The sequence below is a fragment of the Neolamprologus multifasciatus genome, chromosome 5 (assembly GCF_963576455.1).
Source record: "Neolamprologus multifasciatus chromosome 5, fNeoMul1.2, whole genome shotgun sequence".
Taxonomy (NCBI): Eukaryota; Metazoa; Chordata; class Actinopteri; order Cichliformes; family Cichlidae; genus Neolamprologus; species Neolamprologus multifasciatus.
This window is the reverse complement of record NC_140443.1, coordinates 15325902-15339841: the sequence shown is the minus strand read 5'-3', so window position 1 is coordinate 15339841 and position 13940 is coordinate 15325902. Positions and strand designations below refer to the sequence as shown.

The 13940-nt window shown below is 40.7% G+C and overlaps 1 protein-coding gene across 13 annotated transcripts in view; it reads right to left on the bottom strand.

Moving 5' to 3' along the window:
- Positions 1 to 13940, bottom strand: part of cadpsb (Ca2+-dependent activator protein for secretion b) — a 66463-nt gene that overhangs the window by 19277 nt on the left and 33246 nt on the right. For 4 of the 13 annotated variants that reach the window (XM_085160669.1, XM_085160663.1, XM_085160664.1 and 1 more), the window contains exons 7-16: positions 11188 to 11299; positions 10192 to 10331; positions 9702 to 9768; positions 9258 to 9366; positions 8943 to 9155; positions 3446 to 3582; positions 3158 to 3345; positions 2281 to 2382; positions 2118 to 2181; positions 1897 to 2020 (exon numbers count right to left, since the gene is read on the bottom strand). In XM_085160669.1, the coding sequence (XP_085016795.1) occupies positions 1897 to 2020; positions 2118 to 2181; positions 2281 to 2382; positions 3158 to 3345; positions 3446 to 3582; positions 8943 to 9155; positions 9258 to 9366; positions 9702 to 9768; positions 10192 to 10331; positions 11188 to 11299 (1256 nt within the window). Of the gene's footprint in view, positions 1 to 546; positions 616 to 1896; positions 2021 to 2117; positions 2182 to 2280; positions 2383 to 2572; positions 2732 to 3157; positions 3346 to 3445; positions 3583 to 6452; positions 6465 to 8942; positions 9156 to 9257; positions 9367 to 9701; positions 9769 to 10191; positions 10332 to 11187; positions 11300 to 13940 lie in introns of all 13 variants that reach the window. The other 9 variants (XM_085160667.1, XM_085160661.1, XM_085160662.1 and 6 more) reach the window with 5 other exon arrangements.

Sequence of the window (13940 nt, the reverse complement as noted above, 5' to 3'; positions counted from 1 at the left end):
CATAGACAGGACACGCTGAGTGACTTGAGTTGACCTGAGTCAAGTTAAAACACAAACTGGAGCTGTTACATCCATACACCCTATCCTGTTGTTCCCATTCAATAGCTCTGTCAACAGATGCTCTTTCACTGTCACTGGAGACACGGTGACAAAGAAGCCTACCTGTTCGACACAGCACACCACTGACACATGATCAGACCAAATGACTGAAAACAGATACCAATGTAAGCAATATAAAAATGCATTCAAGTCAAAGGAATGGGCTTCAAACCAAAAGAAAGAAGCTTACAGACCAGACCGCTCATTCATGTCCATCACAAACAGATGGTGCAAAAAAATGGACCCCTACTGATTCTGTGTGGTACTGCTCAGATCTCTCGACTGGTGCACTCCCCACTCACTCTCACAGACAAAGGCACAGATAAAAACAAGCATGGCAGGAGCAACATTTCTGGAGAAAGAGAAGAGGCAGAAGGGAGGGGATGAGGTGAAAGTGCGCTTAAAAGAATGAGGGGGGGAATGGGAAGAGATGATGAAGGTACTCACGGATGGTTAAATCCATCACTTGAGATGCCAAGCAGAAGACAGGGTGCTCAAACATTTCCCTCTTTTTCCCTATAAAAAAGGATCGGGGCATGCAAAAGGATGGGGTCAGAAGGGGGAAGTCTAGAGGTCAGAGGGTGATGGGAAGAGGGCTGTCCAGGTGAAGGAGACAATCTGTTGGGCAGGAGGCCCATTAATAAGGTCAAATCGTTGGTAAAATTTGAATCAGATGCCTCACAAGGACAGGTGGAAATAAATTCACACAGCATGAAAAGATAGTAAGGTTTCAATCCTTAGTATCTTTAGCACCCTGAGGGATTTCTTTCAAGGCATAAACAACATCAGAGATCTCTATGTAAATGTGCATGTCAGTGCAACTGGTATGTTGAAAAATAGACACAGCAAGAGGAAGAAATAAGACATCCTAAAATGTCTTTATGTATTTTTTCATATGTAATCCATGCCAGTAAAGAAAGGCCGTGTTATGTCTCAAAGCACATGCAAGGCTGATGCTGGTTTGTATGCATTCAATCCCAGCATTCCTTTGGTTAGAAGCCACTCATCACATAGTAGAGAGGTTAGAAAAAGTGATATCTGTGTGGAGAGGGGGGAAAAAAGCAGAGCAGACAGGGGAGGGAGCAGAAGATAGTGGTCTTCAGCAAGAGCATAAGACACAGTTGACAGGAGAGCTGCTGGTATTTCAAGGCAGGGAGTGTAAAGAGGGGCGGGCAGAGTCAGCTGGAGGTATCAGAGAGGTTGGAGCTAACAGTAAGATAGTGGAAGTGAGGGAGTGTGTGTCGACTGGGAGCTGGGAGTCATTTAAGCTGAACTTACAATCCAATCATCAAATGTCAGAAGCCGGGATACTACACAGCTCGAATAGTCAAGGCACAAAGAGAGATCGGCACATCAACAGATTTCAGGGCTTTGGATTTGAATGCATTTTTACTCACACACCTCTACACAAAAGCCAACTTGACCTACAGAACAGCACAGAGCTAAAGCAGGCCTGAAACAAAGGAGAGAGTTATTGGACTGAGAGACAGAAAGTGACTGTGACAAATCATTTGCCACAAATCATTTGGGATATGGACACAAATATACCATATACCAAGTGAATTTACCATGTGTAAATTAATTGATAACATGACAGGCAGTCTTACAGAAGAAAAAGAACATTTGGAGATATACTGATTGTTCACTCTGTCGTTTTCTACCAAACCACTGACTGGGCACTTCAATCTGAGTCTGTAAAACATGACATCTTCATGATCAGTAGGAATGTTTAGCATAGCATTTGTACCCTGATCCCAGCAGTCATTATGTGACAGTGAATTGTGTTGTTCTGGTTACCTTCAATTTTAGCATAGTCTTTAATCCGCTGGTAGTTGAGCTGAGCAGCCTGCTCCAAACATTTGCGAATTACCCCTTTAACTTCTTCTGGTGGAACCGGGGTCACAATATCCTTCATCAGGACCTGCAGGCCACATCGAAGATGACTCACAGAAACTCAATATTTCAGAGGGCACCTTTTTCATTGTTCATAAAACGTTTTTATTTAAGCATTTACTAACCCTCTCCAGCAAAGATAAAGTGGCCTTTAGTGCACCCTCTGGACGACCGAAGGGGAAACAATATCTACAAGGGAAGACCGCAGATTTAATAACAGAGAAAAATACCAATAACCGGGATGTTTTGTGACTTGGTGTAATCTGGTTTTAGTGAGGCGGCAATCACCTGAAATTTACAATCCGGTTTTCCAATATCACACGCAACCGCTCCTTGATGTCTTCAAAGCGCTCCTTCTCATCCACTGTCACTGTAGTCAGCCCGTCTGGCCTATGAAGATTGAACCCACAAACGTTAACCCAGCTGCAACCCCAAAGTCCAACATATATAACCCCTTATCTAAGCCCCCAAATCTCTGGTTAACAGCTTTCATACCCCAGGGAACTGATTGAGTGATTTTTTTTTTCTTTTTCTTGAGTTCCCTCCAGTGTTACACATTGAAAAAATGACCATGTCTCACCTGTTTTCACCTTGAATCAGTGGATTTTTGGACTCCTTTTTCTTTCTAAACTTGAATATGCATGCTCGTTTAGAGGCAGCACGGGGATCTGGGCTTTGGGAGCTCTTTGGGGATTTTAGGACCTCATAGCCCAGTGGGCCCCAGTAACTGATGCCCTCTCTGACTTTAACAGATGCATGGGAGGATGAATAATATGGACAGTAAGAGACTATGGCAACAAAGGACAGAGAGAAAAGAAAAAAAAAACAAAGAAAGTGGTAGAAAACAAGGAAATATGTAGAGATACGCAATTGATTAACAACATAACATGAAATACAGAAAGAAAGGCCAAAAAAAATGTAACCGCAACAACATAAAAAATTAAGAAAACATAAACATGACGAAAATAATTTGATGGAAACAAAACCTTTCCGTCTGATCTTATCCTGTGTTAATGCGTCTTTAATTTTCTCAACTACTGCATCCATAGGAGGCATAGCTTTGCCTGACAAAGTGTAATTTGTTACAAATGAAGGTTGAAAGTCACAAAATGTAAATATGTTTATAAATGTCATAATGTTTCATAAAGAAGGACTTAGCGCACACCTGTTCCCATGGACATGGGAGGCACAAAAAGCGAAGCTGTAGTGAAGAAGTGTGGGGTCGATAATGGCCCCATTTTCTGCCCTTTCCAGGAGATCACGCAGGTAACACAGGTGTCTGTGACAACCCCGAACTCCGTTCCTTGCGCAGTACTCATCCAAGACAAACACCTGGCCCGGGCTGAACCATCCCTACACCACACAAACACAGACGCACAGTGTACTACTTGATAACAACTGACTAAAGAGCACCCACTGTCATTCATGCGACAACGAGCGGAAACAAACTCACCAGGCAGCAGAAGGTGTCGTTGAGCCTGTGGTCCAACGTGAGTCGCTGCATCATCTCAAAAAGCGTGGCGTGGTCAAAGCTACAGGGGTTAGCGGAGATAAATTCATCCATGCCATGTTTCTGAGCTCTGTCAGCGTCTATCCGGCCAACGGCACAGGGAAAAGCACACGGTTCAGAGGAGACGACATCAGTGAGGCACAGGGCAACAGCAAGTCTTCATTACAACACGAGAAACACCAGGGAGGCTTTTTTTTGGGCTACTTCTAAGGGCAAATTATAAACACTTACAGCTTACATTGTCAACTTGCATTGTGTCAGATAGCGTAAAGAGTTTTCTTGTATTGGTGGATGAGATTCTATCAAACTGAAGCTAAACTCAGAGGGACCGGTGCTTCTACTGTATGTGCATTCATGCATCTAATGTTTTGCAGGGGAAAAAATCCTAAAAGAGCCAAAAGGTGTTTGAATGAAATGCTGTAAATAATATGTAAAAAAAAAAATAGATCCATTCTTCTTTATGTGTTCAATAGATTCTGCCATTCGCGACTGTTGTCACTCAGGTCCTGATAAATATTGACACGTGTGCTAATAAAAAAGGCACAAATATGGCAAAGGAGAAATCATTTGAACATGCTGTAAAAAACAGTTCTAACAAAAGAAAAAAAAAGTTATTTTGAGAAATAAATTCTTAAGATTTGCAGATTTCTCTCTGAATATGGATCCTGAACCTCTACTCGAGCTCTATTGGGGTTTTAATGTTTATCTTGCTACAGTGCTTTTGCCACTAACCTTCTCTGTAACAAGAGGACTTTTCAAAATGTTAAACCTGCTCCCTAAATGAAGAAAGACATTAGTAACATTAAACAATGACAAAATGAAAAACATGGAATGGAAGTAATGTAAAAATGGGTGTTGAAACTATTAGTGGGATCATCTTTTTTTTCTACCCTCTAAACCAAAACAGTCATTTCTTGTTCTGCAAATATTAAAGCTGTCAAAGAGAAAAATGGAAAAAATGATGGGGACGAAGATGTTTCAAAATAGAAACATCTTCTCTGTGTGAGTGACAGGTGTCATGTCCGAGAGACACTGACATGAGTGATGATGATTTTGGGGGGGTGGGTGAGGGAAGCGGAGACCTGATCGTGGTAGGGCAGGAAAATATTGAATAAAGCACAAGTGACATCTATCAACCTCCAGGTCAGTGAAGGGGAAAGAGGGGAAGGGTTTAATGTGGGTGCTAAAACTTAGCTGAAGTTTGCCAAAAAAGGAACCTGAAGGAAGGTACATTTTAGCAAATTTTTACTCCAATCTGAGAAAGAAAACCTGTAAGACAACAAGTAAAATGTGGACAATAAAACAGGGAAACAGAGTGAAGAGGAGAGGAGGGACAAGACAGGTACAATAAGTTATCATGTATGAAGGTAACGCTATGAAAGAAGACAGTGAACGGCGTTACAGATGAGTGGAGCATTGGTTAAGAGATGATGACAGGATGAAAAAGGATCTGGTTGGTCGGAAAATCTTTCAATTTGACAATAACATGGTGGAAAGTGGTGACAAAGAAAACACTGTGGGAGACATCAAAAAGGAAGTGAGGCGTTGAGAAAACATCCAAAGAGTGAGCACAAGGTGTCTGGTGTTGGACTATGAGACACAGAGAGTGGGCTACATTTCCTTTAGTTGGAATAAAAATGGAGTTTAAGTCCAGAAAACACTCAATGCTATAGTAACATTACTATAACTCTCAAGATAAAATAATCAAATTGCCAAAGTAAATATGAGAGTACTTTTGCATACATTTATAAATGATTACATGCTGGAGAACAGTGTGACTTTTCGTAAAGCTTTTAATTATGTCATGCACATCTGCAGACCCATTTTCAAATTTGCAATTTTGATCATTTTTTTTATGCATTCCTCTTTTTTTTCCCTTCTCTACGCATTTGCAAGTTGACAATACTTGAATATGTTGCAGTGTATTCATGATCTCTACAGAGCACACTAACAGGCATACCACTACCGGAGAACTCTAATAGGGTAGCAATACAATTTTGGTGCAAGTACATGGGTAAATAGCATGAAGCCGACAGAGGCAAAACTGTATCATTCTCTGGGAGATGGGGGAAATGAATGAAAACTCCTGTATTTGTACAAAAGTATGGACACATGACACAGGTGTTCTCCTATTCAGGCAAACAAGGGCAGTCAAAAGAAATCAAATGAGATTGCTCCTTTCTGGAGGTGTAGCTACCGGTCTAGCCTCTATCTACAGGCCCATCTACTGTAGGAGGGAGTGGGAGTCCGGAGTATTTTATCATAAGACGGGGCGGCATTAGCTACTCCTTGTCTTTGGCATTCAGAATACTCCGCGTACATATTTGCCAACTCTCGTCAAGAAAAGTTCAAAGAAAAAGAATTAAAAGCAATTGAGCCCTCTGAAGTAAAGCATAATTAACATAAACACTTTGGGGAAACAACTGCATACACAGGCTGTCATCGTAATTTATCCATATCTCTATCTTTAAAGAAACACATGTAAACATTAGTCTTTTACAGTTTAATCTGTGAATCGGGTTGTTTGCAGCTCTTGGTTTGATAAGACATTTACAAGAAATATTCTTGGTAATACAAAACTATGAAATCATTTCTTCGTCGCATTTTAGCCTGATATCGCTTTACTCTGAGGGGTCCTTCCACCAATAAGAATAAAGAGAGAAGGCAATTATGCAGAAACAACTATGATATCAACTTTAACTATTACTGAGCCAAATAATAATTCCTTAGAATAAAATACATGCATCCTATATTGGCACGAATGGATGCTTATACTTTCATCCTCAGAGCTGAGGTTGTTAAAAACAAAAAGTCATCAACTAATATCTAAGACATGAAGCGAGACGTGAAAAAAAAGGAGAAGAAGGAAAGAAGAGAGAAAAGGACGTTGCATTTGTCAGATAATCGGCGGGGATTATCTGAGCTGTGCCGGCTACAGGGAAGCACTTACCCTTGAGTCCAGCTAGAAGACAGCAGGGTAAGAAGGGACAAACCAGAATAACATAAAGACTAGCAACAAGGCTGGAGGAGAGCAATCACGAGAGACCCTGACCTAGCAGCTGCATTACTTAAGAAGGGTCCAGGCAAAGCATGAAGAAGAAAACACAACTCAAAAACAACAACCTATACCAACATGATAGTTTGTGGGTGGTGGTGTGTGAGTACATGTGAGGATATGTGAACAACAGATGCTGAGGCATATTAGAGAAAGGAAGAGGGAGACAGAAAGCAAGAGAGAGCAAGAGAGAGAGACAGACAGACAGAGACAGAGGAAGGAGACAGAGCTTACGATCCTCATCACTCTACTGCAGTTTACTCTTGGTTATGGACAGCTACTTAAAGAGTTGAGAGCTACACAGTAAGTACTGTCCCTTTGTTTGATTAGAGAGCAAACACACAAAGCTTACTCTTAAAAGGGACACTGGCAAACACAAACACCTACATTATAAAGGAAACTCTAAAAGGTGGCCCGAATCATTTTTAGAAGAAAAAGAGACTATGAAGGTGCTGGTTGAAATGAAGGTCAGGTTTTTATCACCAACCTCTTACAATTATAGCAACAAATTTAAGCACACCTAAAGGTGCACTCTACTCGTTTTGCAAGTAATTGTTGTCACTACTGCACTTTACTGTCTGATTCTAATTGCCTTTTGTTGCGCTGATATTTCCACTATAGCCAGAAATAGAAGCTTTTTCTACAGTTTCCACAAGTCCATCTGTTTTTGAACAAATAAAAAAAAAAAACGCACCGAGTCGATAGAAACGCCTCACGAAAGAAATTGTCTTCTGTGTTCTGGAGCAGCTGAGTCAGGTCAAGAAAACAACCCTTTTAATATTACAGTCAAGGACAGAACACAAGATATGGGGTTTTCTTTTCTAAATAAAGGCTTTTGATCGGATGGCCTCACACTCTATCATGTTTATTTGCAGTATTATGTCAGAAAGCTGTTGCACAGACTAAACCTGTGTTGTTTAACATTTTATGTGATGTGCACTAAAGCTGCAGAACCTTCATAGCACTCTTCTTTTCCATCCTTTCACTGCAGCAGAGTCAGGAGGGCTGTGTATGTTATGGTCCCAGTGCCATTCAAGACCACCAGGGGGTGAAACATGTACGCGTGGTGTGCCACAATGTTTCAGGGAGGGGAAGGAGGTCTGTGCCACTGTGAGAGGCTTTGAATGGCAACAGCTGGCATCAGAGGAGTCAACTAACCACAAGAACGATCACATACTGGACAAAAAAACCGATGGAGAAACAACATAGAATCTCATGTGACAGGATTTGCATTGAGTGACCCAATTCATGTCTTCTGATACTTTTATAAAAGAGTGGAGTAAACTTGGGGCTTTGCACTTTTGAATAGTATTATTGCAACCCTGAGGGTTTTTTTTTTGTTTTTTTTGTATTTGTATTTCAAGCCAATTAAATTTATATAATTATTCTAAGAAAAAAAAAAATCTCATTACAATTGAAAAAGAAATTATTCTCAGCCCAAAGAGTCAAAAGATGCACCCAAATAAAGTTGTGTTTGGTTCTGAATAGCAGGATCTATTATTGTGAATTGTTAAGCAGCATGTGACTTTACATTTAGTAAGTAAATAAGCTTTGTGTTAGTGTTCTCATGGGCAAATTTAAGGTAGTTTAAACCTTTGCACAAGAATAATAAGAACTTACTGATTATGACTCATTGCATATTAGTAACCACTTGAATAAATACAGATGTTGCTTCTAGATTTTATAGTTACAAAAATATATATTTTTCCCTTCTTTAATGAGGAGGGAGGGGACATAAGAGACGGTCAGAATAGAAGGTGATAGAGATGCCACACTACTGTAGACAGTCTTACCTTCACTTTGCTACCTGACCTGTGGACTGCTTAGAAGTGCAAGTACAGTGACAAATTGGTTAAAATTTTCAACATGAGGACCATCTGAGAAACTGTCTCAGAATAACAGCTGCCCTCACAGCAGCCATCTAGAGTTGGCAACTGTATTAAAACAGGGCTATGGTTCGGACAAGAGCAGCACACCCTGGCACTGTCAGTCTGAATTCAACCCCAGTAGGCTTGAATGTTCAAATCTTATGTATGGTGACCTATTTAATCTTTATAAATTCTTTGCACGCCATGGCCTACTTCTGTATGATAAGGTCTTTTTTAGGTTGGTTGTTCCTTGAGAACAGACTGATGAAATAGCATGGAATCGCACCTTTACACACTGTGGGAGTGGTGACAATGAGTGGAAGTCCATCAGATGCTGGAGGGATCTGTGAGAGATAAATGCATGTGCGTGCGTGCCTGTGTGTTAGTTCTATCAGCACGTATTGTGACTGCAGTGTGGAGCGCATGGCGTGAGACAGTTATGGGTTAGAGCTTTCGCTGCTTTGTGGATGAAAACTGCTATTGCTTGGGTGATTATGTTGTGTTTTGGGCTACTTACAGAACTGAGAAATGGGAGCATCCATTTGGGCTGAGGCACCCCCTTTGGAATTTAGTTTCTGGACCTGAGTGGGTGGGACAGGCTTATGGGACTGGCCAGTGGCGCGATACATGGCCTGGACCCACAGGATGCGGTCCTGCTCGTCGTCGCTGGCAAAGATCACAGTGTCGCCTTCCTTCACAGCATTGAAGAAAGCCCTGCCACCATCTAAGCCTAATAACGCAAAGCTGGGGATCAGCTGGTAGATATTTACATTGTGTGTGTCATTTGTTTATGTGTGTGTGAGTATAGGTATGTCCCGGTGTGAATCCTCACCTGGCTGGGGATCACTGTAGTCCACAGTATATCCGTCCAGCTGCAAAAGCTCTTGTGGTTCTGACTTTTTCTCTCGGTAGCTGCACATTGCAAACGTATACTGACTCACCTGTAAAAAGAAAAAAGTTGCAGTCAAATCAGTCACAAATAAAATCATTCTATGTAAATCTTTAAGCTAGTGATTCTCAAACTGTGACCAGGCCCAACTAGTGGGGAATAAGACCAAATAAACTACTATTTAATTGTTATTAGCGGTTAAAAAATGTAGGATGTAGGATGTTAAAGCTTTTTGGGTTGTAAACTGGGACATGCTAGTTTTATATAAAACAACGACATGGACTCCTGAGTGACATGTGCTCTATATTGATTTGGTAGGCTTACAGGAACCTTTAAGCCAAAACCTGAAACACTGCAATGATCTTAAAAACATGTTTTGTTTTTTACCTGCACGAGGACAAAGAAACGTTTCTTCCAGCGCTTCCAAACATTCTTCCCAAAAGCCCACAGATACCTGTTCACACATGATGACAGAACACAGTAAAGCTGTCATAAAGAACACAAATGCTAACTCCATCTGAAGCACTGAAGCAAAGTTTTTTATATTTGATCTTAAGTTATGTGGATTTGCTCCAAAATAACAAAAAAAATTGAAATTAGAAGTTGATCCAAATTCTTAAGAAGTACACTTTAGCTGTTACATGAATAACATGTGATTAATGCCAAACGCTTTGCATGTGTTAGCGTCTTCTACAAATGATTAAATTAAACTACACATTGGCATCCACCAGGGGGAGTAATGCACTTCACAGTACTTTTCCATGGTAGGTGAGTAGAAATGAGGCCAAGGAGCTCAGAGTTGGAGTTCTATAGGAAAGATGTGGAATATAAAAATAAGAACACCACTGCACATGTTGCTTGACAATGGATCGCTTACCCGCAGTGTTTCATGTTCTGTGGTTTGTCCATACGTATGGCCAGTTTGATCTTGAGATCTTGGTCAGGGCAGGCCTTGGTCACAGTCATTTTGTGGAGTTCTGACTGTTTGGGGCTGTTAGGAGTTGGGTGGAGGACAACCTGCACTCGCAGAAAAGTAGATCATTAAATACAAGAAATTATACATGACCAGGTGGTAAATCTTTAATCTGTACAACACTGAGCAGTGTCAATCAGTCTGCTTGCATGCATTAGTGATTTTGTGTGTTTGCTTTTCAAAAGAAATAAAAAAAAAGGTAGTGAGGAAGAAGAACTGTGCTTTGCTCTCCCTCCTCGAAGAGGGGGGTCTAATCTCTCTTTGCTGAGTTAAAGAGCTTTGAGGAAGCCTGCCAACTCTGCTGCAGTGGGAGATCAAAGAACCAAGGTCACTGCCACTACAGGGACATCTGAGGCGCCACTGCCCCGACGCAAACCAGCAACACCACCTTCTTTAACTACCTGTCACATTTACACGACAGGAAAAAGCAGGGTAAAGAAGCGATTCATGTTTCTGCTTTGTTCACGTTTGAGTCATGTTTGAGTAATGCTCAAAGGCTGGAAGTCTCTTGTTAGGAATGAGGCAAGAATTTTTTATCAGTCTACTCTTAACAGATGTGCAGCAGTCAAATTCAGATACAGCACAATGTGAAAATTTCAAAATGTGAGAGCTGTTTGTACTTTCAAAAGAGCTCATGGAAAAATAAAAAAAAAAGTAAAAAAAAATACTGGAACTAGAGCAAAATAACAAAACCCTATTTATAAATCGCAGTCATGTGACGGGACCCTGGGGACTCTTTTGAGCGTATTACAATCAGAATGATGCACAGCTATATAAATAAAACTGCTTTGAGTGACTGTGCATGTATTTCTACAATCAAAACACAAGTTTGCACTATTTTCATCGCTATGTCAACATCAGAGTGTTAGTGCGCTAATAAAATAATACGCAGAAATGTACCCGGCCCAGTTCTTTGTCTTCCAGCGCCAGCACCCCTGTACTCTCTGTAAACAGCTTCACCTTGACAGCAGGCAAAGGGTGTGTAGTGGTGAAGTCACCTTGGGTCCCCCAGCTGAAACAGACAACAAAAAGCACTCCAGAGGTTAGTTTCCATGACACCACGATAAGTCCGTGTTCCCATCAATTGTCATTTTTAATTGCTAGTCAGTCTGGGAGACAGATTTCACCTTAGTTTTATATGTAAATTACACCGAAAATGTCAGTAAACAATTTCAAATTAAAATCAAACCGTTTTCAGATGCTTTTTGCTTTAGTCAAATAAATTCAGCTTAGCCTCCTGGGACTGAAGCATACAATGCAATGTTTATGCACACAAACACTCCAATCTTTTGTATCAGAGGAGAAAGATAGAGGTGGTCTGATTGAAGGAATTAAAAAAACAAGGATTACGGCAAAGTCGCATGAACTTACAGTAAGTCAAAGTCAGGATAAAACAAACAAGATAGCAGACGCAATTTATTTGTTCTGACGGTTGTTCTCTGTCAGCAATAAATAAATAAACAGTCAGAGACCAGAGAATAGTCAAAATCAATGTATCTTTTCTACTTGATTTTTGTGACTCAAAAGTAAGACGCTTAAAATCTATATAGAGACAAACTGCAACTGCAATATTTTTGGTACTGAAGATTTCTCGAGTCGATTTGTAGTCTGTTTATATTGTGAGAAGTATCAATTTATCAGTTGCAGCCGAGTGGTCCACGTGGAGAGCAAAACAGGAACTTCTAGCTGTCTTTAAAAAAACAAAACAAAACTTGTCCTCGTTCATATTTGTATTGTAAATAATTCATCCACGGGAGGGATTGGAGCCAAAGAGAGGCAGTAAACACTCTAGACAAGTTGTGAATCAATCTATAGTCCATCAAGACTTGTTCCAGCCAGACTGGAATAGTCTAGTCACAATGAAAGTTGCATACTTGAAACACAAAAAGAAAGAAAGAAAGAAAGAAAACACACTTTAATTTACTTCAGTATCTACTGGTATCAAAGGTGTCATTTAGTTATTACCATTTCTACCAGGACAGTAAGTAAACTGACTACATATTAGCCCTAGACACTGAAATCATGTGATTTCCAGCATTCTCCACGTTTCATGGGTGTGCAACATTTGCAAAATGTGCACAGCAGCCAGGCAAATAATTTCACACACACTTGCAGCCATCGCAGCCACACACTAACATGCCATTAGTGTAGTAGCTACTCGCTGTAAGTGAAGACACAAAGTTCACCAAAGTAAACCGCAAAGGAATCACCAGACAAACATTTGTAACAACAAACCTAATTAGACCCTTAAATCACCCTCACCCAGCTGAACAAGGACATTTTAAAGAAGCAACAAAGGCAAAGGGGCTTCAGCAATCCAGAGCTTATAGGCAGCCATGAGCCAGCACCCTCAGTGTGAGCAGTACAAGGATCAAAGCAGTTTCAAGGTATCTGCTGATACTTATACACATACTGGAAAATTATGTAAGTGTCTGACATCTGTTTTGTTAAATAAATTCATTGCTCCTTCTATTGTTTGCTAAGCTAAAATATGTGAGATAAAGGTGGCTGTACAGCAACTCATCTTCAGTTAATAGAATAAAATAGAGCAGAATAGAATAGAATAGGATTTTATTAATCTCTTGGGGGAGGCCCCTCAGGGACATCTTTCCCAAAGCATAGCACTATATTTTCAGTTGTTTTATTGAGAAAATAATTTATTGCATTAAGAGAAAGTAGATGTTGTTTTGTATATGTTGTCATTTACAGCAAAGAAAGGCAAAAATGACTATTGACAGGTCCCAACTTTCCTAATTGACACTTAGGAAAGTTGGGAATCGGCCAAGAAAATATCCTAATACAAACAGTGTTTTAAAACAGTAAGTATAGTTGAGGTTAACGCACCGCACTACATCTTAGTATATATATCTATATATGTAGTTTCCATGTAGGCTTGAAACTCATTACTATCTGCAAATATGTTCAATTTACTAGCAAAGCACCATTTATCAATAGACTATGTAAGATCTAGGTCTGAGACTGTGCTTAGGGAAAGGCCTCACTGGTCAGATACCCCTGGTACCAAACTGAGAAAGAAAGAAACAGGTTGAGGCAGGTTGGGGTAAATGAAAAGAGATATACATGTAAGTATGGATCTATTTCTGAACTTCTAAGTAACTATATCCAGCTAAAACTGGTTAGTGTTGTGCATATATGCCCTAGAAGCCTACAGATGGATGTCCGGGTGTTGGAGGATCTGAAATAGCAGGAAGCAGTCCAGAGCGGCAAAAGCAGCTTGAAGCGATGTGGGATTTTGCAGTGTTACTGTGAGGGTGTGTTTGGTACAGTATATGATGTGAGTCAAAGGAGCTTGCAAAGAAAAGCGTCTGGACTTCTTTAAGTTACTTGAAGCTTCAAGCTGCTTTTGCCGCTCTGGACTGCTTCCTGCTATTTCAGATCCTCCAGAGAGTTGGTTTACGACACCAACTCTCTGTCATCTATAATCCAGTTTTGAGATCCCTTCCCAGACGCCTTAACGCCCACTCACACCCTGGGCCATCTGACCTCAGGAAGTCGCATGATAAGGTGGGGCCAGGTTTCACAATGAACTCACCCGAAACTCTGGCTGATTGGGACCCGCACCCAGTTCCACACCTTGGCTCAGGCGATTAGAGGATCATCAGGGGGTCCTTTTGTCCCTCTGTGGGGGGACA